This window comes from Anarhichas minor, unplaced genomic scaffold (assembly GCF_050575085.1).
Source record: "Anarhichas minor isolate MPS153535 unplaced genomic scaffold, ASM5057508v1 ptg000038l, whole genome shotgun sequence".
NCBI lineage: Eukaryota > Metazoa > Chordata > Actinopteri > Perciformes > Anarhichadidae > Anarhichas > Anarhichas minor.
In genome coordinates, this window is record NW_027466484.1 from 268263 (window position 1) to 295262 (window position 27000).

The following is a 27000-nucleotide window of genomic DNA, read 5'->3' on the forward strand; positions in this document are numbered from 1 at the left end:
TATAACGTTATTTAGTGTTTTTATTTTTTTGTCATTGCAGGGCAGCACTGATGCACAGTTCAAAGACCATGGGCTAAATGTGTGAAAGGTAAATGTTCTCCTATTCTTTCCGAAATTGGATGAATTTAAGCAAATTATTTCGTGACTTTAGGACACAAATCTACATGTAACAGGGGAGGGGGGGGGGGGAGGGGGAATCGTAATCTTAAGGTTGAAATGACCAAATGCGTAGAAACCCCGTTGAGTGTGGATGTTTCCGACAGCACCTGAAGGCGTCACGGTTCACCGCTGTGTGGCTGCAGATCTTTGCGGGTCTGGAGGATGAAGAGCGTGCGGGATGCTGCTGCCTCGGTTCCGCTGGTAGTCTGAGGGGGAAACATCCGCAGCCATGGCCTCGGACAGTAAGTACGGCCGTCTTCCTCACCCTGTGGGCGCCTCTAATGTTGGTTTAATGTGTCAGTGCGGGAGGTTGCATGGATGCTGTTTTTCAGCCTCTACCCACTGTTTCTTTATGTCTGGCTGACTGATAGCGACAGGATGCGTAGGCCAATTCACTATATTTTTACCAAATACTGTCGTTTTTCCTGCGTTTTATCCACATCATTGCCATTTTAGGGCCTTTATCAGCCTCTAAACAAAGACATACTTGTAATATTGCTGCAGTATTTGTTCCTGTGTGGTGTTGTACTCACTCGTTTTAAACTATAAGATATTCCGGGTTTGGATTGTTTATGTAAATCATCAGAGTGGTTATGATGACACAGTATGATTTTAATGTGTTGTCATAGTGTGCTGTTTTATAACGCAGGCCTACAGAGAGCCTGCGGTACCTTTACTGCGTGTTTTCTTATTATTATTAATTCTGCTGTGATGTTATACTTCACATAATCTAATATTTGTAGTGTAAATAGATGCACGTATAATTTTGAGATACTTTTACTTTACTCAAGTATTTCCATCTAATTTATTATTCTACTGCATTTCAGATTTTAAAAAAATACTTTGTGACAAATGCAGATACTGGTTACTTTACAGATTGAGATTATACATAAAGTATGTTGCATTGTTGTTGATTAAACTACCAAAATGAATATAAAGTAATTATCTCCACCTCGAGCTGCAGCGGCAACATTAAGCTGCTGCTTACAGTTAATATAAAAATAATAATTAAAAGTGTGAATTAAATAGTAAACTCAGCAGAAATGTCAGGTGTCATTTTTATATTTGATAAAATACTAAATGAAAGAACTTTAAAATGCCTTTCATATCTTTAAGTCTTTAATTTAAACTCTAGTCCAGTGATTTCAATCAATTTGCCCTCAGACATTGTACCATCTGGATATTTAATGAACCTTTACAGATTTATTTAGAGCTGCAACTAACAATTATTTATTCATCTAATGATTTCTTTTTTTTTTGTTCAGGATAGTGATTTTTTTCAAATACTTATTTTGGTTATATACTATTTAAAAAAAAATGAAGATATTCTATTTACCATGTTGTAAAATGACAAAAGCAAGCAAATCTTCAAATGCAAGAACACATAATCAGCATTTCTTTACTTGATGTATGACTTAAATGATTGATTAATAGATATTTTCTTTTACAACTAATAGATCGACTTCTTCTTTCAGCTCTAATGTTTCCGTTCTACTCATCTTTTCATGCATGTGTTATTACACATTATTAAATAGTGTGACAATCTACCTGAAAACAAGACTGAAGATATAGCTGCAATGTTCATAACATCCCATAATAGATCATTTCACAGTTAAACATTCCAAATGTGTCGGCGGGGAACGTGCTAAATGCAGAATAAGTTAATCGTTTATTCATGAAACATTTTTAGAGACTCTGATCTCATAACCGTCTGCTAACCAGGACAGTTTTCTGGATCAGTATTGGTACAGAGGAGGGTAACGTGGTGCGAGGTCAGCGGTGTACATTCACGTGTCAAAGTTCACCAAAGTTGAATTTGACGCCACATATTTGCTCTCATTATCCGTGAGAATCCAGTGATCACTTTATGGGAAAATACATTTGAAACCATGAGAAGTCAATGATGAATATTAATACCAAAGGTGAACACCAGGTTTCCCACAAAGACAAATGTCATACACAGTTTGATATGACTTATATAACACGTGAACATAACCTCCCTCTCTACATGTGTGATGAGTGTTGTCGGGATTCAAAGTGGCATCGAAGCGCTCCATTAAACAGTAGGAAGCAGTCGGCCATGTGCGTCATGCCGGTTCTGGTTATTGTGGCCTACTTACAGACTGCTTCCATGTCTAATTCATGGTTCTCTGAGAGAGCAGCTCTCAGTCGGGACTCGTGGGTCATATTTATTGCTGCTGACAGGAAATTGAATCCGTGTTTGTTCCCGTTTGTTTGAGCACTGGGGATGTTGATGGGAAAGCAGACTCATATCGGTCAGTTCCAGACACTTTCTCTTTGCTCTGCAGGCACAGAGAGATTTCTCAGAGGGGAAGATGTTACATTTGGTTGAGTTAAACTTACAGTGAGTGAAGTTAATCATGTCACAACTGTCCACTAGGGGGCGATATAACTCCACAACAAGCTGGCAAACCCTAACACCTTTATAACCACTTTAAAATGTACCTTGAGGAACTTTTACCTGGTCCTGAACCAGTCTCAGTGTAGTCCTGATCCTCTATATGAACCAGTCTCAGTTTAGTCCTGATCCTCTATATGAACCAGTCTCAGTGTAGTCCTGATCCTCTATATCAGGGGTGTCAAACTCATTTTCACTCTGGGCCACATCAGCATCATGGTTTCCCTCAAAGGGCCGGTTGTAACTGTAAGACTGTATAACTGTAACTACTCCTAACATATTGTTAAATAACTCTCTCTGCATTTGATTATTGTTTATTCAAGTGTAAAAATATTGTATATGCAGTTATATAAATGTAAAATGATATTTAAGCACATTTCTGTTATTATAACATAAATCATTTTAATTTAGGGTTAGGAAACCCACATTACTCTATCAAAGATCAAACTTTTAAAGAAAATAACAAAGACAAATATCATCAAACAAAAGTTATTACATTGACTTTGTTCAAAGCTATTTTTGTCACCTCTCTGCATCACTAATGTCCCCGTCGTCGTCCCGTGCATGGCAACTACATCCAAGAGCTCCTCACTGAGAGTCAGGTCTTATAAACATGGATAGATGCTCTGTGTCCGTGTTGTCTGTGCTTTCATCAACAGCTAATGAAGAAGACGAGTACCTGCTCGTCTCTTAGCTAGCTGTGTTGTTAGATTGCTGCTAGTTCCTGAACTCGGTCTGCGATGGTGTTTCTTCACAAACTGACATTTGTAAAAGTCTGTATCTGGTCGGAGCTCACCTGCTCACCTACCTTTAGCAGCACTGGGCTGTAGCTTCTGTAAATATATTCTGCTGTGATTGCACTCTGCCTTTTAATTCTTGGACAATTTTATGTTTTTCTTGGAGGCTAAATTTAGCTCCGTGTTTGGTGTCAAAATGCCGACGTGAATAGTATTCCTTCTTCACCGACACGCATCATAACACAGAAGACAGACCCGTTTTTCTCCTTGAAGCACAGACATGTATTCGCTTTCCCATCTTAAATTACATTTTCTTCCCTCTGCATCAATTTTTCTCTTCGTGGACATTTTGGGATTATTTGTCGATCTTTTTCAACTCAATCACTTGTTCGCGGGCCACATAAAATGACGTGGCGGGCCGGATACGGCCCGCGGGCCTTGAGTTTGACACCTGTGCTCTATATGAACCAGTCTCAGTGTAGTCCTGATCCTCTATGAACCAGTCTCAGTTTAGTCCTGATCCTCTATATGAACCAGTCTCAGTTTAGTCCTGATCCTCTATATGAACCAGCCTCAGTTTAGTCCTGATCCTCTATCAGACCTCCATCAGTAAAGAGACCATCAGAGAGAAGATGCTCTGTTTCTATAGAGTTATTCTTAATGCTCGTCATCGGAGCCACCGGGTCGGATTCTGGTGAAACCAGATGACATCATGCAGGTTCACCAGAACCTCCTTCAGCTCAGACTCCAGCAGAGACCGGTCCACCGACAGACCCAGATCCTCCAGCAGAGACCGGTCCACCGTGGACAGACCCAGATCCTCCAGCAGAGACTGTTCCACCATGGACAGACCCAGATCCGGAGCTCCGGAGGGAGGAGGAGAGCTCAGCTCGAGCTTCTCCTCTCTGGGAGCCGACACCGACACCACGCTGCTGGAGACCCAGGACGTATTGCTGGACCCGCTGGAGGGAAGGGAGGCACGGGAGAACCAGAACCAGGACTGAGAGGAGCAGACTGTCAGACCCTGCTGCAGTAAAATGAGAGGTTTTCTAAAGGGAGTCTGGTGCTCAGAGACACTACCACTTTAGTCCACAGGGACCAAGTTTGCCTAAGGAGGCTTTAATAATCAGCCCGCTGGTCTTTGTTGTCGTGTTCTGCAGCGCTTCCTCTCGCTTGTTGTGTCTTGGTGGTGTTCAGGAAGACGGGTCCGCCTCGCCCTCTGGGAGGCAGGAAAGCGGCGCTGATTGACGGTTCATACGGGACGCGGGTCAGATTTCACTGAGAGGACGACGAGGACAGAGAGGTTAAGTTTCTCCTCTTGTTTTTGGGGAGAAGACAGAAAGGAAGGAGGAGGTGAAGACATGTCCAGTGAAGAAGGAACTAAAGAGAATCATGGAGAGAGTGAGTTTTGATTTGACCGTCTTATTCCTGGAAAACTAGATGATGATGATGATGATGGTTGAGCCAAGTTTCTCATCTCTTCATTGTTTCCCCTGCTGTCTTTCCATTTTATTCTACTTTCTGTTGTTGATGGACGGAGAGTCGATGCAGAGACGCTGAAGCTTGTTCCAATATGTTGCATCGTATTTAATCAATGAGATCCTTTACTTGAGTAAAAGCACTACTGTAACATATAAAGTATTCAAACTGTGAATGTTCTACTATCAGATTATTATTACGAATGCATTCATGTAAAAGCAGGATTTTACGATTGTAGCTTTTTGAGCTGGAGCTCATTTTGATTATTTTCTCCATTAATCGATCGATTGTTTTGTGAAAATAGTGAAAATAGTGAGAAACGGCGTCAGAATTAATCAGAGCCCAACATAATTTATGTTTTTTTGTTCAGGAATCATAATCTGTAAAGCTGTCAGATAAATGTAGAGAAGTAAAAAGTGTAATATTTCTGAAATGTAGTGGATTAGAAACAAACATAAGCTTACAAAGTGAATTGTTAAGTTTAAATGAATGGTTCCCTGTTGACCTGTGACCTCTGGTAAACAACAACAACAACAACAACAAGGGCCCACGTCACGTTAGTCCTCGTTTTAGATCAGATTAGAGAGATTTATTTATTTTTACAAATACTGATGAAATAAAACAAGACTAACCAACAACTATTAATATTATTTGTCTGTAAAGGAGAAGAACACGATGGTCCTACTAATTTATATAACTTAAATAATTAACGTAATGTTTGTCTCATATACAAATAATCATCTTATTATAGAAAAAAAAATCACAACATATTTTAATCCTGAAAGTCTTTCGTTGATAAGTTTAAAGTGAAAACATGCTGTTTGAAAAAACTAAATCTAAATCTGTCTTGCTCGTCCAAAAATGTTGTTATTATAACCTTTATTAAATTCAGTCTCTTTTGTGAGAGGGATCAGCAGAAGAAGAAGAAGAAGAGCATTCAGGTTTTATGAAATGTACTCTTTCATATTTAGATCCCGAACAATATTGCTTTAGTTTAGACGTGTGATGGACCAAGAGGATCACGTTTACCTTCTATTGGATGTTAAAACCTAAAGCTGAAATACATAAATACGTGTTGCTGTCGTAGCGGTGACATGCAGCCTGTAACCAGCAGGTGGCGCCTCAGCATCAGTGCTGTAAAGCTTAGTTTTATGGCTCTGATGATCAATATTTGTGGCAGATTTTAAACAGATTAATGGACATTTAGGAGAACTCCTGAATACTGTAGGAGTCATGAAATTCATGAAAAATGTAATGAAGCAGGATTCTTTACAGCTGAACAATGAGATTTATTATCAATCATGACAGTAACAGTCAGTAAAGATCAAATATAATATAAATATGTTTTTTCAAAGAGTAAAAGTATTATAAATAATACTTATAATAATAGTAATATATAAGTATAAATAATGTATATAATTATTATTATTATATTTAATAATATCAATTATTATTATAAGTACAATAATATAAAGTATAATAATGATAATAAAAGAGCCAGGTCACATCAAAACTGTGTTTAACTTTAACTCAAATCAATATATATATTCATATTTGATATGTTTTATATGTTCCACTCTTTCTTACTCTGCACTGCAGCTGCTGCACAGCAATATCCCTCGGGATAAATAAAATCGTAACGTAATTTTGTATTATACTATTTTATCTTATATTGTCTTTTATCAAACTGTCTTAAAACTGCTGACATTTGCGGCGGCAGTCACAGACTTCAGGCTCTCTGGTGAAATACAATAATGCAGTTCTGAAGCTCTTTTAGACGAGAATAGATGAGACCAACGATTGTTCTGCAGATTTGTTCAGTTTGAGACTTTACAGATGTGTGGCTTACATTGTTTTCTTGCAAAAAGAAGCGTAATGTGGGCGGAGTTAAGTGTTCAGGACGTGTGTTCTGTGGATGTGAGTGACTTCAGATGCCTCGTTTTCTACTTTGAGCTCCTCTCCTCTTGACTTCTTCTTATTCAATCGTCTCTTCATCTCAACCCTGGGAAGATCGTTGTCATCCTCTCGGCCAATTGGGACGAGCAGCCGGACGGCGCCATGGAAACATGAGGCCCTCTTACATGTGGGTGGGAAAAGGCAAACTCATTATACCTTAATAGAGCCACTGGGCTGTTTCCAGGGAAACTATGTTGTTCAGGTGCGTCTGCCTGGTGGTCAGTGGGTTTGAGTCAGACTGAAAAACACCATGTGCTGATGTCTCTGGGTTGATCTGACCTCCAGTGCTGAGAACAACAACAGCCAGTGAACGTCACATGACGGCTCTGGAGATCACAGAGGATCTGTAGGTGTCTTTGTCCGTTAACAGAAGGACGAAGAGGGGAGGAGATGTCTCCGCTGTCCATGGTCCTGAAAGTTAAAGCCCTTTTTAGTGTTTTGCATATAAAACATGTGATTGACAGATGAAGCACTGCTTGGATGGACATGAAACTCTCCTGGTAGAGCTGCACAAGATCATAGACTTTATGTAGGAAGTGGACGTAGTCATGGTGATGTCACCCATTGGTTTGTGGACATGAAACAAACCAATGGTCGTCGCAATCTTGTTTTTTTTTTTGCAACCAGTGAACAGGAAGTGACCATATTTGGACTGAGGAGGAGTGACGTAGAGACGCCGTATACCATAATTTACTAAATGAACATCATGCTGTATTGAAGAAGACTTGAAACTAGAGATTGAGACCATAAACTCATGTTTACAATGTTGAAATAATAAAAGCTGGTGGTCTTAACGTAAACCTTTAGGGTCATGACATCATCAAGAGTGTTTCTATATTGACGTAGAAACACTGAGGAAAAGATTTTAAACATACATTTAAATAGGATTTAAACTCCAGTTTGGTGTAGAAGAACTTGACCTCCACCCCATCCAACACCTTATCGAAGTTACTGTCATCTGTAAAACGCTGCAGATCAGATCAATAACAACTCAACATTTGGATAAACTCATGTAGAAGCAGTAATAAATGCTGAAGTCGGCCTTCTTTCACGTAAAACCTCCGTCTGAACGTCATTGTTTTGGAGAAGCTTTTGTTTTCACACCCACAGACACACGAGATGTGTTCAGTGAGGAAAGAACAGAGAGAACAGATACGGTTTCTCGTATAGTAGATGGTGGTTTCTTTAATAAACACATTTAATGACTTAAAATTGAATTTCCGCAGTGATTTAACATCTCAGATTGGTCCTGATGATGATGATGATGATGATGACATCACCATGTTCATCATCTTTAGGAGCCACAGAGGAGGCTCAATAATAACTTTATTCATACAGCACCTTTAAAAACAGAGTTTACTTTGTGCTTTGACGGACGAAGTAAAGAAATAAAAACAACAGAAAGATGAGACAGTAAAATAGATGAAATAATAACATCACTCCATTCGATAAGAACAAACTAAGAAACACAAATAAATATTATATATAAATATATATACAAAAAAAATGTAATAAATTAAATTTAAAAAATTATAATACATTTTTTTAAATAATAATAACAATAATAAAATAAAACAGTAAAAAGACGACATCACATAAAAGCCCGTATGTAAAAATGGGTGTTAAGAAGTGATTTAAAACAGATTATGCAAGTTTACATATGTATTTGTACTTTCAAAGTATACTGATACTTGATACTTTTACTTCAGTAAATTATCTGAATACTGAGGACGTAGCGTTCAGCTGTGTGTTGTTGTAAATAAGGACACACACACACACACAGCCCTAAAACTAATTACCCACATTAGTGAGTAACAGCAGGAGCTCCGTTTTATTCCTCGCTAGAAAAAGAAGAAAGAGGAAAAAGCACTACAAAGCTCCGTGTTCGTCCTCTTCGGGATCTTTTCTTAATGAGCGGTAACAACGTGGCCTTCGTCGTCTTCTTCTCCTCCTCCTCCTCCTCACATCAAAGTGCTTTCTTCTCTCCTCTGGAGCTCCTCACTTCAAAGCCGGGTTGGAAAAGTCAGCAGCTGCATAGTAATCAGGAGATTTAGTATTCACACACACAAACAACCTTTTCACTACCGTGTCGCTGTCGGATTAGCGGTGTTGTGAGATTTCTCTCGTCTCATTAGCTCCGATCCGATGCCTCTCATATTGACTTCTGGGTCACATCGCCTCCTTAATCCTCATTTGTACGTTCATTCTTCATAATTTGATTTTAAGACGTTCGACAAACTGTTTCATCAATAATCAGCTGATCTCCTGCTGGGCCGACAACACGACTCACCTTCCGCTGGGATTATTTTTAAGATTCATAATCTAAAGTATACAAATGTAAATGTTGTTGTCTCTGAGTGAGGGAAAGAAGAAACGGATGAAACTGAAGCTAAAAACTGAACTTTTCTCAGTTTTATTGTTATTGTTTTTACATAATTGAGGCAAATTGAGGTCACTTAAACCACCACAAATCCTCCTCTGTGGTCCACAAATAGTGTGTGTGTGCGTGCGTGCGTGCGTGCGTGCGTGCGCAGCAGGTGTGAGGCCAGACCTTGACCCGGGGGTTTCTTCCTGTCCATCTGGACGTGGACAGTAGGAGACTCTCTGGGTCTCCAACACTGAGCTCAGTGTGTCTGTGACAGTCGGAGCAGCTGAGAGGGGAAACTCCCACTTTACGGCGGCACCCAAACACACCGTCCAGACGTTTACTGTCACTCTGTGCTCATTTTAATTAATTAAGAGTCGTATTCACAGTCGGCTTTTCTACATTCTTTCAAAGAGGTCTTAGTCCTGAAAGATATATTATACCTTCGGGTGAACCCCTGAAGTCATCCTGCTAGTGTGGACTAAAAACAGATAAAAAGATAATTAATTAACCAGCGATACATCAGCACCTGCAGGTTTTAAAAGGACAGGAGCGTCTTCTCTGTCATGATGCTTTTCGTTAAAGTGGAACTGTGTTACAGAAGTGTTCTCATGCTGCGTCTGTCATGAGTTAGTCTCTCTCTGTGGGAGTGAACAGCAGCTGAACATAAAGAAAGTGGGTCGAGAGATTGTCGTGTTGTGTGTGTTTTTCGGAAGAAAACACTGCATGTTTCATGTTATAAAGTAGGGTGTTAGTTGAGTGGTTTGGGGATGTTATGGCCTCTTTCTCAGGCAGCGTTTTAAGATGAATGTTACTGTATTGGTCAGTTTAAACAGCCTGATGCTCGTCTTTCCACGGTATCGGTCCATCGGTTATTGTACCATATTTATTTTATTTTATTGGTTTATTTGGCAGGGACATGGCACATTAATAAAACATTCCTATAAATGCGCCAGAATTAGCCAAAAAGGCTATTTTTCATCTGTAGTCACTGGACAGATGTTACAAAGTCAAACAGAATATAAGATTAAAAGTTACAAAGTTCTGCATCATTTACCCCTTTACAAGCATGCAGAAACAATACGAGAAGAGAGAATATTAATATGAGAAACATTCAGGACACTCTTATACTACATTGAATCATATAAAACAACACGTGCAAAGCAAATAAATGATGTTTAATTAAGTTAAATAGAAACATGGACGAGAGACAAGATTATGTTGTTACTTTACTTAAGTAACATTACTGTTACTTTTGTTTTTCAGGTATATTTTTCATGCTAATACTTTACTTAAGTAACATTTGCATAAACATAAATGCAGCACGATAAAGGAGAATTTTTACTTTACTCTAAAATATTTACTTATTACTTTTACCAACATGAAAACATGAATATCTAGAGCCAGCATTCTGGGCTTCAGTAGAAACATTAGAGCTGTCCTCCACCAAAAGAAATTCTTAGTCGACTAACATTTGTACGATTATGTCGACTAATCGATTAGTTTATTTCACCGAAAGATCTGTAAAAGCAGCACTTTAGATAATATGTTTACCAGAGTTCAGAAGTCATTCAGCATGAAATATTTCACTATTTCACGAAAGAAATCTGAGTTGACGAAGACCAAAACCACCGTTAAGTCGTCTGTAGATATAACTGTCTCATTCTAAGCTAACAAAAACACAACGATTCTTATTTTCAGGTGATTAAACACTAAATAAAAGACACTTATTATATTATATATAGTCGTTATATTGAACCCCTGAACGCTGCACACTGTACCTTTAAGTAAATGATCTGAGTACTTCTTCCACCACTAAAACAAATACTGGTGCATGTGGAGGGATGGATTAAACCAGCTGCTGTTGTTGCTCATTATTTCGCACACACACACACTGTTGCTTGGCGATGTGATTGGATGTTTTCGGCTGCAGATTGACGAGGTGCTTCTGTACAGCGTGGGAGATTCAGTTTCTATAAACGTGAAAAGAGAGAGAGAGAAAAACACACACGGTGGTGTCTGAAATACATAAAACATGTAATAGTACTACACTCTAACACAGAGACATACACACACACACACACGCACACACACACACACACACACACACACTCACACACCCCTACGCCCTCCAGTCCTTCCTTTGGCGTCGGCTCTCTGCAGGATGTGCACTCGTCTCCGTTTGCTGCCATTGATTCACTTCTCTGCTCTCTGAGACGTTACCGTGGAAACAGGAGACTGTGGCCCCCCCCCCCCCCCCCCCCCCCGGTTATTTCTATTCATCCGTGTTTCAGAGTAGTACGCCTCGTCTCTCTCTCTCTCTCTCTCTCTCTCTCTTCATCTCCCCTTCAGCTCCTCTCTTCCTCCTCTTGTTTGTTTACTCTCTGTTTTGTTTTCAATCATTCTGGTTTCTTCACTTCCAGCTTTCATCACTCTTTTCATTCTATTTCGGTCCAGATGTTTTTCTGCCTCTCCATCATTTTCTGGCTTCTCTCTACCTGCCATTTACATTCATCCGTCTCCTCCTCCTCCTCCTCCTCCTCCTCCTCCTCCTCCTCCTCCTCCTCTCTATTTTCTTTCACTGCAGTGTGTCGAAACTCTGATTAAACACCAAGTTAAACCGCAGTCTATGAAGAAGAGTCGTAGTAAGTTTCACCTTTTACTGTCACTCTTCCCCATTGTCATGCTGGTAAAAACTGAAAATATAGCCAATACGAAATATTCAGTCTGCGTTCTTAACATTGCAATGTACATAGTTGTAAATGTAAATATAAATATACATTGATTATTTGCACTTTAGCAAACATTCATCAAAGCCTCTTGCACTGCTGTAAGCTGACATACAATTGTAGATAAACCTGTTTAAGTAACATATCAAACTGATATACGATGTTTAACATGTCCAATGTCAAATAAATGAACTTACGGTCTTTTTTCTTCTTTTATATTTTACTCTTCTTTACTTTGTGTTCAAAGTTCAGATGTTTGTGAGATCTTTTTTCAAATCTCTTTTCTTTTTTATGCAAAATCAAACTTTTATTGTTTTTGCTCAACTGTCTTGTACCAAAGTCTAAAAAGTTTTTTTCCGGACATATTGGCAGCATTAGTTCACCAAACCTTCCATGAAAAACAATCGTAGCTTATCAACCGTAGCCGGACACAACGTTAGCATGGTCAGCTAACTAGCTGACTGTTCTCCTTGGTCTGGGAAATAAAACGTTAACTAGCAGCTCCATCCTGCTCTGTGTTTATCCGGTGAAGCTCCAGGAACACGAGTTAGTCCTCATCCTCAAATGTGTTTGTGAAACACATTGTTTCACCAATCTAACCTGAGACATCTGAAAAACAACGTGGCGACGGCCGTATTCCAACATGGCGTTAGCAGTCAGCACCTGGACCGGCGTGTTGTAGACGTAGCCTTTAGCGCAAGCTATCGGCCCGGCGAGCTTTGGGGTCGTTTTTTGCGTTCTGGTGTGGACGGAAAATATTTTGTAAAAAACGATTGTCCAATCAGAGCTCAGCAGCTGAAGCTATTCAGCCAGTCGTGTAGATAGAATTTATATTTTTTATTTTTGTAGACAGTGCCTTGGTTGAGGACTTTATTTGTCTCAGTAAAGGAAAAACTGACGAACAATAAATTCAGAAGAAAAAAATGTTTATTTAAAATTTTTGCTTGAAAACAAAAAACACCTGTGTGCTCTTGAGCAAGGCACCCAGGGTAACTCAAATACTAAAGTGTCACTCGTTCTGTCTGTGTGCATCACATGTACCATGTGTACTGTGTGTGTGTTTGTGTGCGTGTGTGTGTGTGTGTGTGTGTGTATCCAGACTGCCTGTTTGTGTGGTCTGATCAGTGTGTCATTGTGTGTCCCCTCTCCCTCTCCCTCCTCCTGCCAGTCCCCCCAGAGGCCATCGGCTTCCTGTCGGCGGTGGGCGTCTTCATCGTGGCGCTGGCCGTCCTCTTCCTCTTCATCAACAAGAAGCTGTGTTTCTCACGCGTCGGCGGCATGCCGTGTCTGGAGCACCGTCACACCCACCGGAAGAAAACCCGCCAGGGAATCCGCCAGGGGCTCGGTGAGTGAATAAATATAAAAATATCTGAATAAATATTAATGTATTTGAATGCAGTTTTGGAAACTTAAGGTACTTCCACGTCACAGAAAAGAGTGTTTATTTTTTATATTATTTACATGAATACTCTTGCTTTCCTACAGAGCAGGAGTAAGTGTTCATGCCATTTATTCGTTTTTTAACTAACAGTGACATTGTTAAATATTAACCATGTCTTGTTGCTCATGAATATATCTGCAGCATTGAGCTGCAGGTCTTCTCTCTTTCTCTTGTTCTCTCTTTTACCTGAAGACCAACAGCATATTTTGACATTTAGTCGAACAGATGTAGTCACAAGTCTTTGAGGGTTTTTTCTTTTGCAGGACTTTGTATGGATTTATATGAAGGACGAGTTTGGTTGTGAACTAGTTTTTAACAAAAAGTTGAAGAAGTGACCATATCTGGACTGAGGAGGAGTGACGTAGAGACGCCGTATACGTCTCTGGTAGAGACCTGTCAATCACTGTGTAGCCCCGCCCCTAAAGCATCCCCTGCTTTATGGTCTGTTTGACTCTAAATGGACCATCATTTACTAAATGAACATCATGCTGTATTGAAGAAGACTTGAAACTAGAGATTGAGACCATAAACTCATGTTTACAATGTTTACTGAGGTAATAAATCAAGAGAGAAGTAGAGTCATTTTCTCAAAGACTTCTATACAACCAGAGGAGTGTTCATATTTTCTTAGCACTTGAACTCAAACAAAACAACGCAGTAGTGGGCGTTCTTTCAGCGTTTACTTTCATTTAGACTCAGAAACAAGTGTTGTTTTTTTTTGCAAAGCTTGCCCTGATATGTTGTTCTGCACGTGTACTCGTTTCCCCAAATCTCAAACATGCAACATCAGCAACAGAGCAACAATAGCCACATTTATTTTATGAAATGAATGTTCCTTTAACATACGTACTTATCAATCTTCCCATCTCTGTCTCTCTCATAAAGACAGACAAACACTTATTTCCTAAAATATTTCTCGTCAAGGTTCAACCTTTTATGTAACCTGAAACATCTCGGAGAGTGCGTGGCTCCTTTATGCGTAATGACTCCATTTAAACTCTTCAGTAACAGAAAGAGAACGTGGGTGAGTTTGTGTCTGTGCAGCGGTTTCTGTGGGCGAGTGTGTTTGTATGTATGAGAGAAAGAGTCGAGTGAGTCAGCGGCCACGAAGCTCTGCAGCAGCTCACAATGAAAAATATTAACATTATAATAACCTTGAAGAAGAATTCATCAAAAAAAGAAATTCCAGGAAGAAAAAGAGAGGAAAGGACACTCAGTTTCTTTCCATCAGCCAGTAAAACTCTTTTCTTTACTCCCACTTGTCAAACACTTTGAACACCCAGAGCAAAGGTTCTAAAGGTGAACAAAAGAAGGTAACAGTGTTTTTACATATTGGATTAAAGCAACCAACTATCCCTTGACTAAGCCACGCCACCCCCCCCCCCCCCCGCTGCTACTCCGTCAAGGTGTCAGAGCTACGTTACCACGGAGCCCACACTGTCACTAACTGCAGTCCCTGAAGACATATTATCTAACTTTTGTAAAAAGCCATTTGACAGAGAAGCAGACAGAAAGGTCTACATACAATATGTGTTTTGACATGTTAAACAGGTTAAAAAGATAAAGATAGAAGATAAATTGTAAAAGTGAACCAGCATATCACCTGGAGATCGAGACAAAAGACAAATGAAATTAAGGAACACTGTTCCTCTTTATTCACTCTTTATTTACTTCTTTATTAAGTTGAACTCTTAACGCCGTCCCGTCGTGGAAGCGTAGCACCCACCCTCCGGTTTCCCCTCAGGTAAACACTGTTATCCCTCTCAGGACGTTTGTACTGTTAGCGATGTTAGCATCGTTAGCTACGATGTTGTCATGTTGAGAGCCGTTAAGAAGCAATCGAAATGCTCTCAATCTCGTATCTTTGCACCTTTAATACTATAAACATTTTAAGTGGAGTCTCAATTCAGTGTTGAACTGTGCAAACAATGACAGTAAAGCTTTTAAAATATTGTGATAACGTCGTTACAGTGAGAGCTTCCTCCATGTGGGCTGAGAGTCATTTTAACTCAAAGTTTGGAAGCTTCTTCTTTTTTTTCAGCTGAAATAAAAACGGTTTTTTGTGCTTTATAATTAGAGCAAAAATGAAAGAAAAGAAAAAAAAAAAAGTAACCAGCAGGATGTTTGAATCCAGGACTGTGAGTCAAACAGAGCAAACACTGGTTTGTTGATTCTCACCTGCAGTAGGTGGAGTCTCTGGTATTTCCAGTTGGTTTCCTGAACAAACAGCACATCCTGTTTGGACTCCAGCGGGCGAGGTAAGGCAGGCTGCTGAGTTACTTTATGTTTTAGTCAAATTATATGTGAAAATGTAGCTTAAACCTGGAAACTGTAGGCCTGATTGAAATAGCTTCACTTGAACAAAGAACAATGAAAACTCTCACATGTATTCAAGTAGTGCGTCTAAGTACAAATTCAAGTTGTGACTTGTACTTTACTTCAGTGTTTCCATTTTTGTGCATCTTTATACTTCTGCTCTACTACATCTAAGAGGTAAATATGGTACTTTTTACATCACTAGACCGCTTTAGTTACTTCTCAGATGACAGTTCAAATTAAACATGCACATTAATGCAGCAGTGGATATTAATCCAGAAACATCAGATATAATAGTTAAACATTTTGCTGATCAAGTACTTGTAATAATAACATTAACTTTATGTATATAGCTTCTTTAGAAACAGAACGTTTACAAAGTTCTTTCACAGACAAAACAAAGAAAAAGCAGCGCAATATAACAACAAACACAAGACAAACTAAGAAAAAACAAACAAATAAAAAAAAATATGAAAATACAACAAGAGAAAAAATGTATGAATAAAACTGTGTGTGCGTGTGTGCGTGTGTGCGTGTGTGTGTGTGTGTGTGTTACAGTTGCATGTGATCACTGAGCCACATTGCTCCACTCTGGAGATCTTTTCTTTGAATCCTTCAGAGGACACACATATACTACACACGTATGTGTATGTATATATATATATATATATATATATATATATATATATATATATATGGTGGGCGTGGCCTGTACTTCCAAGGAGAAAGTGGGAGTGGCCAGGGTTCGCTTCCACCGCCGCGTCAGTCATTCAGCTGTTGCTATCCAATTATGGTGAAATTATGACGCGAGAGCAGTGACCCCCCCGCTCTGCTAACAGCTTTCTATTCAGTTCACCAGAGAGAGACGGGGCGAGCGGCTTTGTTCTCTTCTCACTGACTTTATGAGTATTTACAGCTCGTAAAGGAGCCATTATTTTACCAGAACACGGTGGCTTTAACATACTGAACCTCTGAGCTGCTTCACAGTGGTGAAAAAGGCACTTTTTAAGCCCAGATTGAGGTCGCTTTTTAAACCTGTACAGTTGGTTTAGAAGGATCCGAACAAAGCAATCGTATTAAATAACCGCACTGATTGTGGTCACTGATATCATCATGAATCGTGTAGAAATATATCACGCTAATGACATTACAGCACAAACACACCCATTAAGTTTTGCAGCTGAGTGCAAAGTTTCGCCGTCTTCGCCATTTTGTTTTTTTTTGGAACCAGTGAACAGGAAGTGACCATATCTGGACTGAGGAGGAGTGACGTAGAGACGGGTATACGTCTCTGGTAGAGACCTGTCAATCACCGTGTAGCCCTGCCCTAAAGCATACCCTGCTTTATGGTCTGTTTGACTCTAAATGGACCATAATGTACTAAATGAACATCATGCTGTATTGAAGAAGACTTGAAACTAGAGATTGAGACCATAAACTCATGTTTACAATGTTTACTGAGGTAATAAATCAAGAGAGAAGTAGAGCCATTTTCTCATAGACTTCTATACAACCAGAGGAGTCGCCCCCTGGTGGACATTAGAAAGAATGCAGCTTTAACACATGAAGCTTTGACTTCACTCTTCAGAACCAGAGGTTGCCTCCTGGTGGGAACCTGATCCGATCTCAATCTGACTTAACTATGAGATGCACTCTGCAGGTGTGAAAAACACCAAAGCAAAGAGAAAAAGTTGAAGAACACGTCCTCTGACTTTGACCAGAGAAAATAAACTAAAGGTTTTAAAACTCTGTTTCAGGACAAAAATACTTTAAAAACTAACCTGTTTCGTTTGGTTGAAACAAACTCTGGTTTCCTCCTCTCCTCTACTCTCTTCCTTGTTTCCTCTGCTTTCATTCCTTTACTCTCACCTCTCCTTTCTTCCTTGTTTCCTCCTCTCCTCTCCTCCTCTTTCTTCTTTCCTCCTCTCCTCTCTTTCTTCCTTGTTTCCTCCCCTCCTCTCCTCTCCTCTTTCTTCCTTGTTTCCTCCTCTCCTATTTTCTCCTCCTCTTTCTTCCTTGTTTTGTCCTCCCCTCTCCTCTCCTCTTTCTTCCATGTTTCCTCTCCTCTCCTCCTGTTTCTTCCTTGTTTCCTCCTCTCCTCTCCTCCTCTTTCTTCCTTGTTTCCTCCTCTCCTTCTCTTTTTTCCTTGTTTCCTCCTCTCCTCTCCTCTTTCTTCCTTGTTTCCTCCTCTCCTCCTCTTTTTTCCTTGTTTCCTCCTCTCCTCTTTCTTCCTTGTTTCCTCCTCTCCGATCCTCCTCTTTCTTCCTAGTTTCCTCCTCCCCTCTCCTCTCCTCCTCTTTCTTCCTTGTTTCCTCTCCTCTCCTCTCCCAGCTCCTCCTCTTCCTCACCCCCTGTGTTTCCCTGTGTTTGTCTCCCTGCAGTGAGCAGCTACGGTGACGATGAAGATGACGATGGCGTCAGCTCCTCCGACAGTGAAGAAGAGGTCCTGAAGCAGTTCGAGATCTCGGTGTCGCGTTCGCAGAGTTTTCGTATTTCGACGGCGGCGGCGAACATCAGCGAGCAGCAGACGTCGCTCGGCCGACGCCACAAATTCAGCCGACTGTCGGACCAGGAGGAAGGCAGCACCGAGCCGTCGGACTGTGAAGGTTCATCATCTGCACACGTTCTAGTAGAATTATGACCTGCTGTCCATTTACAGATCAACTATCACTGTAATGCTGTAAATAAACCGTGCACATTGATTAGTCCGGTATTCAAAATACCTGGACCTAAATTAAATTATAAATAAAAAATATTAAATAAATATTAAATTAAACTATAAATATTAAATACATATTAAAAATTAAATAAATATTAAAAATAAATATTAAATATGAAATACATATTAAATATTAGATTAAAGTATGAATATGAAATATTAAATATAAAATAAATATTAAATGATATGCTATAAATATATAATGTATTTATTGTTGTTTCTCAAACAATTAGTTTTCATGCATCATATTTTTTATCATATGTAGTTGTTGTCAACTCCTCTTCTATTAATAATAATATAATAATAAAACGTATATTTTGAAGAGCGCTTGACTTAAAGGCACTTTACATGGTAAAAACAGAAACGGTAAAAGCACCAACAACAAAAACAAAGCAAATAAATGACATAACAGTAAAAAGACAATAACATAACTATGCATCACAGGTTAGTATGGGCTGATGTGATCTCTGTTTGTTTTGAAGTATTTTGTGTATTTGAGTGGAGCAGAAATCAACTGTTTCTTTTTTTCCAAAAGGAATCAAAACAAATTAAATTGTTTGCCTCAAAGTTTTCGCTTTGAGGCCATCAGAGGACTTTTGTTGAAGTTAAATTTGAAACAAGGTTTAATTCACAATAAACGACCGCGTCTCCAGTGTAGAATTAAGAAAAGTAGAAGGACACCTGATGATCCTCAGAACAATCTTTAAAGTGAATGTTTCAGGCCTGGTTTTCTTCTCTCAGCTGCAGAGAAACCAACAGATGCACCACTAATCCGTCCCAGTGTCAATGAGCCAAAAGGCCCCAAAATAACGTATTTACTGCAGATTAGAGGCTGTAAAGAGCTCAGAGAGGCTCAGTGAGATCCACCGCTGCAGCTTTAATTAGGACACTCGTTAGTCCTCAGCTGGTTTGTGAAGGAAACAAACAGGAAACTTTTATTCTAATCTCGCTTTTGTTCAATTAGCTTTTTTTGTTGTTTGATCAATTTCAGGTAATCATGAAAAACTGGAAAAAAACAAACAGACGACAAGATTTAAAAACATTTGTATATTTTACTATTTATGTAATTTCTTGGGCGTCATACTCGATTTGTTTGTGTCTTGAGATTTATAAAAAGACCATTTCTTGAATGTCATCAAATAATCATCATTTTCTGTAGTTAAGTATTAAACATAGATTGCCAAAATGTTTAGTAATGTGGTTCCTAAAATGTTCTTCCTAAAAAATTGTGATTAATGATAATCTCAACATCCAACAAAACATAATCTGGATTATTATTTAAACCGGAATCAGGCAGCGTGTCGCAATCTGATGGTTTATGTTTTCACACGCTGACATTTCCTCCTCTCCTTTCTTCCATGTTTCCTCCTCTCCTTTCTTCCTTGTTTCCTCTTCTCATTTCCTTTCTTTTTCTTCTCTTCTCTCCTCTCTTCCTTGTATCCTCATTGTAAAAAAGGTTCATTTTAACTCCGCTTTGTTTTTCATATTTCTTAAACTACACGATAAATTCAGAAAGAAAATAATCATCAGTTGCAGCAGTTTGAACTCCACCATCACTTTTCCCTTTATTGAGACTTTATTAATTTGGTTTCTTTCCCGGGAGCTTCTCCTCAGAGCTAGTAGCTAGCAGCTAACTTGCTAACCAAATGGCATCACGCTAATTATCGTCCCAGTTGTTTTAAAACTAGCAGCTGGTTGTTGGTGACATTGTTCGGTTGGGGTCACTCTGTCTCAACTGGTATTTAAATCCCGTCTTCAACACACACACACACACACACACTGATGACTCACCTCAGCCCGTTGCCATGGTTGACGCCCCGTGCAGCCGTTGATATAACAGTCAGACCGACCTTAATGATGGTGAATTGGAGATAACTGCTATTGATTGGTCCGAGGTACGGCCTGTTCTCCGAGTGCCTCTGTCTCGGGAAAAGGCCACGGTGTGACGGATTACACAACATCACCTCCGGGAACACACAACACTCACAAAACGAGGTTCATGGAGCTTGTGAGACCCAAAATATTTTTTTGTAGGTTATAGTTGAACGATGTTCACATTTATCAAACTGATTCGAATTTTAGTTATTTATACATTTTATTTGATTAAATTCTGCAGTTAATTACTTGCAAGTGTGGAAACCTAATTAGATTAACTAAACTTATTAGATATGAAAACAGGGCGTATAATTGCAACCCTTCTCAAAACGACTGTCCTCACACCCACAGATGTAAAGCCGACCGCCAGAGGAGCCTAATGCTGACTTTCCTCCCATGTTGCCTTCTTCCTGCAGAAATGGAGGCTCAGAGCCAGCAGCGGGGTTTCAAGGACCCGCTCTCCGCCGCATTGGAGGAAAGCGAGAGTGCGTCGGCGGTCTCTCTGAACAAAACCGCCGGTCTCAAGGCATCGGGTACCGGGGAGAGTCCCGCCCCGAGTACAAACCGGCAGGCCGCAGATGGCAGCGAGGAGATGGAGACGGCCGTGGACGTCATGGACAGCTCCTCAGCCTGGAGCCCCGAGGTACTGCAGGCACTTTGACACTCCAACTGTTTTGTGCTTTAGATGATGAATGGATCAAAGTTTAGAGTGTAGAGAGCAAAGACTGTATATAAGAAGTGGACGTAGTCATCGTGACATCACTCATTGGTTTGTAAACTTGAGTTCAGCCGTCTCCATCTTGTTTTTTGCAACAAATTAAAGGAAGTGACCATATTTGGACTGAGGAGGAGTGACGTAGAGACTCCGTATACGGCTCTGGTAGCCACCTGTCAATCACTGTGTAGCCCCGCCCTAAAGCATCCCCTGCTTTATGGTCTGTTTGACTCTAAATGGACCATAATTTACAAAATGAACATCATGCTGTATTGAAGAAGAATTGAAACTAGAGACTGAGACCATAAACTCATGTTCACAATGTTTACTGAGGTAATAAATCAAGAGAGAAGTAGAGTCATTTTCTCATAGACTTCTATACAACCAGAGGAGTCGCCCCCTGGTGGACACTAGAGAGAATGCAGCTTTAAGACACTTCGGTATCGGCTTCATTCTTCAGAACCTGGTAGAGAGATGGAAACGGCAATTCATAAGACAAAAGTGTTCTAAGGAGCATAACATGTCCCAGATTAAATTCTCTGCTGCATGTCTTTATTCTTGTTCTACCTCCACGTTTCCAGTCTGTTCTGACTGTCGCCCCAAAAAGACGTATAATTAAAAAACCTGGATCCAAACAAATCTTCCCTCTCGTATGTTTGAAGTGGACGTGGGACAGAGTTTAGGTCACGTTGTCTCTCACGGCCACGTGGAGGCAGAATGTATAATTTTACTTTTCTAAAAAGAACTGCAGCAAGAAAAACTCTCCAGACCAGACTGACTAATATCAGAAAACCATTAACTTCAACAGATAAAAATAGACCACATGGGAAGTACACGGGAGGAAAATGGAGGATGTTTTTGTCAGATTAATTTACTGCCTTTTGAAGCTTTATATGCTTTTAGTTCCTGGAAAAAAAGAGCTTTCGTCAGCCGAATAAAGGTAAAAAAATATAACTGGGAGCCTTGAATGATTGTAGATGTAGTTAAGAAGTTATAATATACTGTTGATAAATAAGTGATTTGAGTGGCTGCTAATTAAGTTTCTCTTCATATAAAAATGCAGGTTGTTACTTATTAACTGTTGGTGGAGAGTTTAAGGTGTAAAGAAGTGACAGTTGGTTTAAATCTATTCTAAAACTATTTGAGACGAAATGAGAAAAACTCAAAGTTCAACATCATCTGGTTAATTAAGAGGAGTAGAAATCAGATTTATTTGATTGACAGAAGCATCTCATTGTTGCCTGATAATCAAACTTTACATTTCTATGCTTTATTTTTCATTCATTCAGGTTATCACGTTCTTGTTACCTTATTTATCGGTTATATTGTTTTGTTTTGCTCTAAGCGATCAGTATTGATTGATGTATCTCTAGTTAACGGCGAAAGATGAATATCTTATTTCCTCCCGTTTGAACTGTGCCATGAATTACTCATATGATGTTTGTCAGTATAGAAGATCATTTTCTCGGTTATCTTGGCTTGCTCGTCAGCCTCAAGTGGCCATTCTAGGAACTGCAGTTTTTCGTACTTCCGTGTTGGCTTCATATATCAGCCTCGGAGCTTGGAATGTTTTTTCACAGCAATCGATGAAATTAGCAGATTTATTCAAAGGTCTGAGTCGAAGCTAATCTCATCGGCAACAACAAACAGACAACTGTAAATTGTAATTTATATATAAATTATATTAACTTCTACCAGCAATTGTCCACTTAAACCAGTGAGGAGTGTGTTTATGTTGCACCCCATCGCTTACACCAGTACGACCACTAACAAGGGGATCGAAAGGACTCTTTTTCAGGGCCTTTAAGAAGCAATTTGCAGTGATTTTATTTCTATTTGTATTCACAGACTGAGACTTTACAATCTAAAAGACAAATCTTTAGAAAACCTCAACAACATTTCGCAATTTCTCCGCCCCCCAAAAATAAATAAATAACCGTGGCAGGAATTACCTAACGGGGTCAGTGAGCTGACCGCAGCCCTTCTGTTACCCATCATGCTTGGCAAAGGTATCATCATCCTCATCATCCTCATCATCCTCACTCAGCTGTGAGAGGATTATCACTCTGCCATGTTATCCTCTCAGGTTCATGTTGGAAGAAACAAACCAAACACGGCTCACTGAGGCCTCGAGGTTTCGTATAAATAGTTGATATTTCATCTCGCTCTCCGCGCCACCCTAACCCGGCTAACAAACAGAAGCTCATGAATACTAATCACTGTGTGTATATGTTTGTGTGTGTGCGTGTGCGAGCATAAATACGCGCATACATCTACTTAACGTGTATTTCTGTGTGTGTTGGTTCATATAGGAGAGTGGGAATGTAGAATCTAACAACCTCTCAGTCACCGAATCACACTTTGAAATTGGGAGCAATCTGTGCAGCAAACACCTCCCACACACACACACACACACACAAACAAACACACATATACACACACAAACAGGGTGACACTGACATCTAGAAACGCTTCATAAATAGCGGATGAGTTTTGGATCCGTGGAGCTGCGGAGAGCCGTGGTAGCAGTTTATTTATACAGTTGTATAACAGCGCTGCCGTTGCTAATGCTAAAGCTAGCTCTGCTGCTGCTGATAATACTACTATCTCAACGAGTAGCGCTAATATTAGTACGAACACGAATGCAAACGCTGCTAACGTTGGCAGTCAGTAAAAAAAACGCATATTCAGCCAATTTATTGGTATCGTTACTTAAAACATACACGTCGACATAAAAAACTCAATGTGCTGGAGGGGTATTAAATATCATTAGTATACTTTGAATCTTTGGAATAACTGACATCTTTTGCAAAAAATAAATCTATAAATCAAATACTGCAAGTACACTTCATGTTAAATACTTAACTTCTTATATCACAATATCTGTAATATCTACATACTACTACCAGTAACACTACAAGCACTACTATTTAAGTACTGGAAGTAGTAGCTCTACTCTAAAGATCAGCTGCAGAATCACATGTAATACTACATCTGTAATACTTAAACGTGGCTTCAGACTGTGGTATTTCTTCCATCACTGTTTACTTCATAGTGGTGCCTCGTACTTCTTCTACAGCCTGCAGAGGAAGAAGTAGTAAACATGAATTGACCTCCTGACCTGCACGTTCAACAGACTCGAGCGGCGGCTACGTGATTATCTTATCTCTATCTGAGGTTGCCATGTCGATGCCGAAACTCAGCACGGCTCTGTCAACACGCGACGCAAGCGATGTTGTGTTTGAGGAGGAGGAGGAGGAGGAGGAGGAGGGCTCAGTTTCTGTCTCTGAACATTTGAGACAAGCTTTTGACAAATGGTTTATTTTTACTTTGTCTGTATATATAACATAGAAAAATTATAAGAAAAATAGAAATAAGTATAGAAAATGTGTCCATTATATTACAATATACATTGTTCATACAACAATGAATATATAAAAAATAAATAAGAAGTATGTAAACTACACTATATATATATATATATATATATACAGTGTAAATAATAATACGAAAAAATGTGATCTATGATTAAGTTTGTTAAAATGCAAGAATTTAAAATCACATTAACAATTTTCAATATTTTTTACAGAATCAAGTGTTTTTTCTTGATTGTGGTGCAGAAATCTGCATTATTTATTCATTTATTTATTCATGTGTTGAGTCCTTAAGAGAGAAATGTTACTGTTGCACCAGTATGGAGCAACAAAACAAACAAAAATAATGAGCAAAAGAAATACAAAACTTATAAACAATTACAAATACACTTATAAATAAGCTTGATGTGTTTTATTTCCCCTTCTCAGCAAGAGGAGCCTCCCCAGGACGAGGTCTCGTCTCAGTCGGCGACCTCTTCCCTTCGCCCCCCCATCTCCACATGTGGAGACCTGGTCCTCTCTCTGGAGTACCACCCCGACACAGAGAAGCTGCTGGTCTCGGTGATCGCGGCGCGGGACATCCCCGACAAGGCCCGCAGCGGCATGGACTCCTGGCAGGTGCACATGGTCCTGCTGCCCGCCAAGAAACAGCGCCACAGGACGTTGGTGCAGAAGGGCTCGCTGCCGCAGTTCAACGAGACGTTTCGCTTCTTGCGCGTGGAGCCGTCGGAGCTGCAGATGTCGGCAGTCAGGTTCAGGCTGTACGCGCTCGGGGCGTCCCGGATGTCCCGCGAGAGGATGATGGGCGAGAAGGTGCTGCGTTTAGGCGGGCTGGACCCGGACGGAGGGACGATGGAGACCACGCTGGTCCTGGAGCCTCGCAGTAACCTCAAGGTGAGGTGGTGCATTTTTTGTGGGTCTTTGTGCTGCAGGTTTGTGTCGATGTCCGCTTCTTCTTCTTTTTCGCTGCTGCTCACTGTGTTTGTCTCTGCCAGAGCTTGGACTCCCAGATGAGTCTGTCCGCTGTGTCTCAGAGCGACAGCGCCTCGTCCACTCAGTCTCTGACCCACGGCGGTGTCCCCGAGCTGCTGGTGGGCCTCACCTACAACGCCACCACGGGACGCATGTCGGTGGAGCTCATCAAGGGAAGCCACTTCAGGAACCTGGCCATCAACAGACCACCAGGTCTGCTATCTTATAACTTAAATCATGATCACACACATACTGGATAGTTTATACCAAAGTCTGTGTATAAAACTATTTAAAATACATTTTATTTGTCCTCGGTCATCAATTAAACCCAGTGTTTGTGCGCAATATTAGTATTTTACTATGTAGAGAATTAGATTACAGGATTGTTTCAGACTCGAATCCGGACTGAGAGGGGCAGACTGTCAGACCCTGCTGCAGTAAAATGAGAGGTTTTCTAAAGGGACCCTGGTGCTCGGTGACACGACCAATTTTGGTCGTGTCACGACCAACAGTTGGACCAACAGAATCAAGACAAGATGAAAGAAAGTTTATTTAATAACAGCAATAAGTCGCTTTATTCAAATTGAGGATTTTGTTCTCGGTTGTATTTTTGTTGTTGTTAGATACGAGTAAGAGGGGCTACAAGGAAAAAAGGCTGAGAACCACTAACACCTCTAAACTCTAACACACAGAGATATGTGTTTCGAAGTTAATCGATAAAGGTTATTCTTATATACACAAGTTGGGGAAAAGTTTATATTAGATGCTAACATGACAGAAAGAGCTTCACGTTAGTATATCTCCCTCTTCCTCCCCTCCAGACACCTACGGCCGTCTGACCCTGCTGAACTCGGTCGGTCAGGAGATCTCTCGCTGTAAGACGTCGGTGCGTCGCGGCCAGCCCAACCCCGTCTACAAGGAGACCTTCATCTTCCAGGTGGCGCTGTTCCAGCTGTCAGACGTCACGCTGCTGGTCTCCATCTACAACCGCCGCAGCATGAAGCGCAAGGAGATGGTGGGCTGGATCGCTCTGGGCCAGAACAGCAGCGGCGAGGAGGAGCAGCTCCACTGGCAGGACATGAAGGAGAGCCGAGGACAGCAGGTCTGCCGCTGGCACGTCCTGCTGGAGGCGTAACGCCACCCACATTTAGGGTTTTGTAAGAGGAAAGGGAGTTTATTCTTTTTACGTTGGGGGAATGGTTTTGATCGGCGCACCGGATGCTGCATGTGGCTTCAGAGGGGCGATGGATTGAAGGACTTCTCAGAGCAACACTCCACCGTCGTCGCATCTAACAAAGCTGGTTGTTTTGCTGTCGACGAGAGGAACAAATTCACCCGCTTCCGGAGGCCGAAACAAGATTTGAAGTCATAAAGAAATGAATAGAAGAAAAGCCTTCAGCGAGGTTCCACGACAAGTATTTATTTTGTTGTGGTAAAACCTTTATGGATTTGAAGGTTTCGTCTTTGCAGAAGATCCGTCGGCCTCCAAGAGGAGCTGAGAATGTGTCCCACATTTATAGCTTTTTGTTTTTGTTAAAGCAGCTCAGCTGGGAGACGAGGGAGCTGCAGTTTAGTTTTTGTAGTGAAATGCTGTGTTAGAAAGTACACACAAATTAGAGGGGTGTGTGTGTGTGTGTGCGTGTGTGTGTGTGTGTGTGTGTGTGACTTGTTATTTCTGAAGCTTGCTGTTCTTTTACTGTTTGGCAAATCAATGAAGATTTCTGAACGAATGCAGACAGGAAAC

At 40.3% G+C, this 27000-nt stretch overlaps 1 protein-coding gene across 1 annotated transcript; it reads left to right on the forward strand.

Moving 5' to 3' along the window:
• The first annotated feature begins 224 nt into the window (after positions 1-224).
• syt16 (synaptotagmin XVI) lies at positions 225-26809 on the forward strand. Its single transcript, XM_076107200.1, has 7 exons — positions 225-360; positions 12944-13189; positions 17983-18207; positions 20612-20838; positions 24714-25178; positions 25280-25469; positions 26078-26809. Exons 1-7 carry the CDS (start codon positions 225-227, stop codon positions 26389-26391), a joined length of 1803 nt encoding a protein of 600 aa, XP_075963315.1. The 3' UTR covers positions 26392-26809.
• The last annotated feature ends 191 nt before the right edge of the window (positions 26810-27000 follow it).

Coding starts and splice junctions, on each gene's coding strand:
- syt16 (XM_076107200.1), top strand. CDS start 225: ATGCGTAGAAACCCCGTTGAGTGTGGATGTTTCCGACAGCACCTGAAG. Junction 18,208..20,611: donor CGAGCCGTCGGACTGTGAAG/GTTCATCATCTG, acceptor TTCTTCCTGCAG/AAATGGAGGCTCAGAGCCAG. Junction 20,839..24,713: donor CCTCAGCCTGGAGCCCCGAG/GTACTGCAGGCA, acceptor TCCCCTTCTCAG/CAAGAGGAGCCTCCCCAGGA.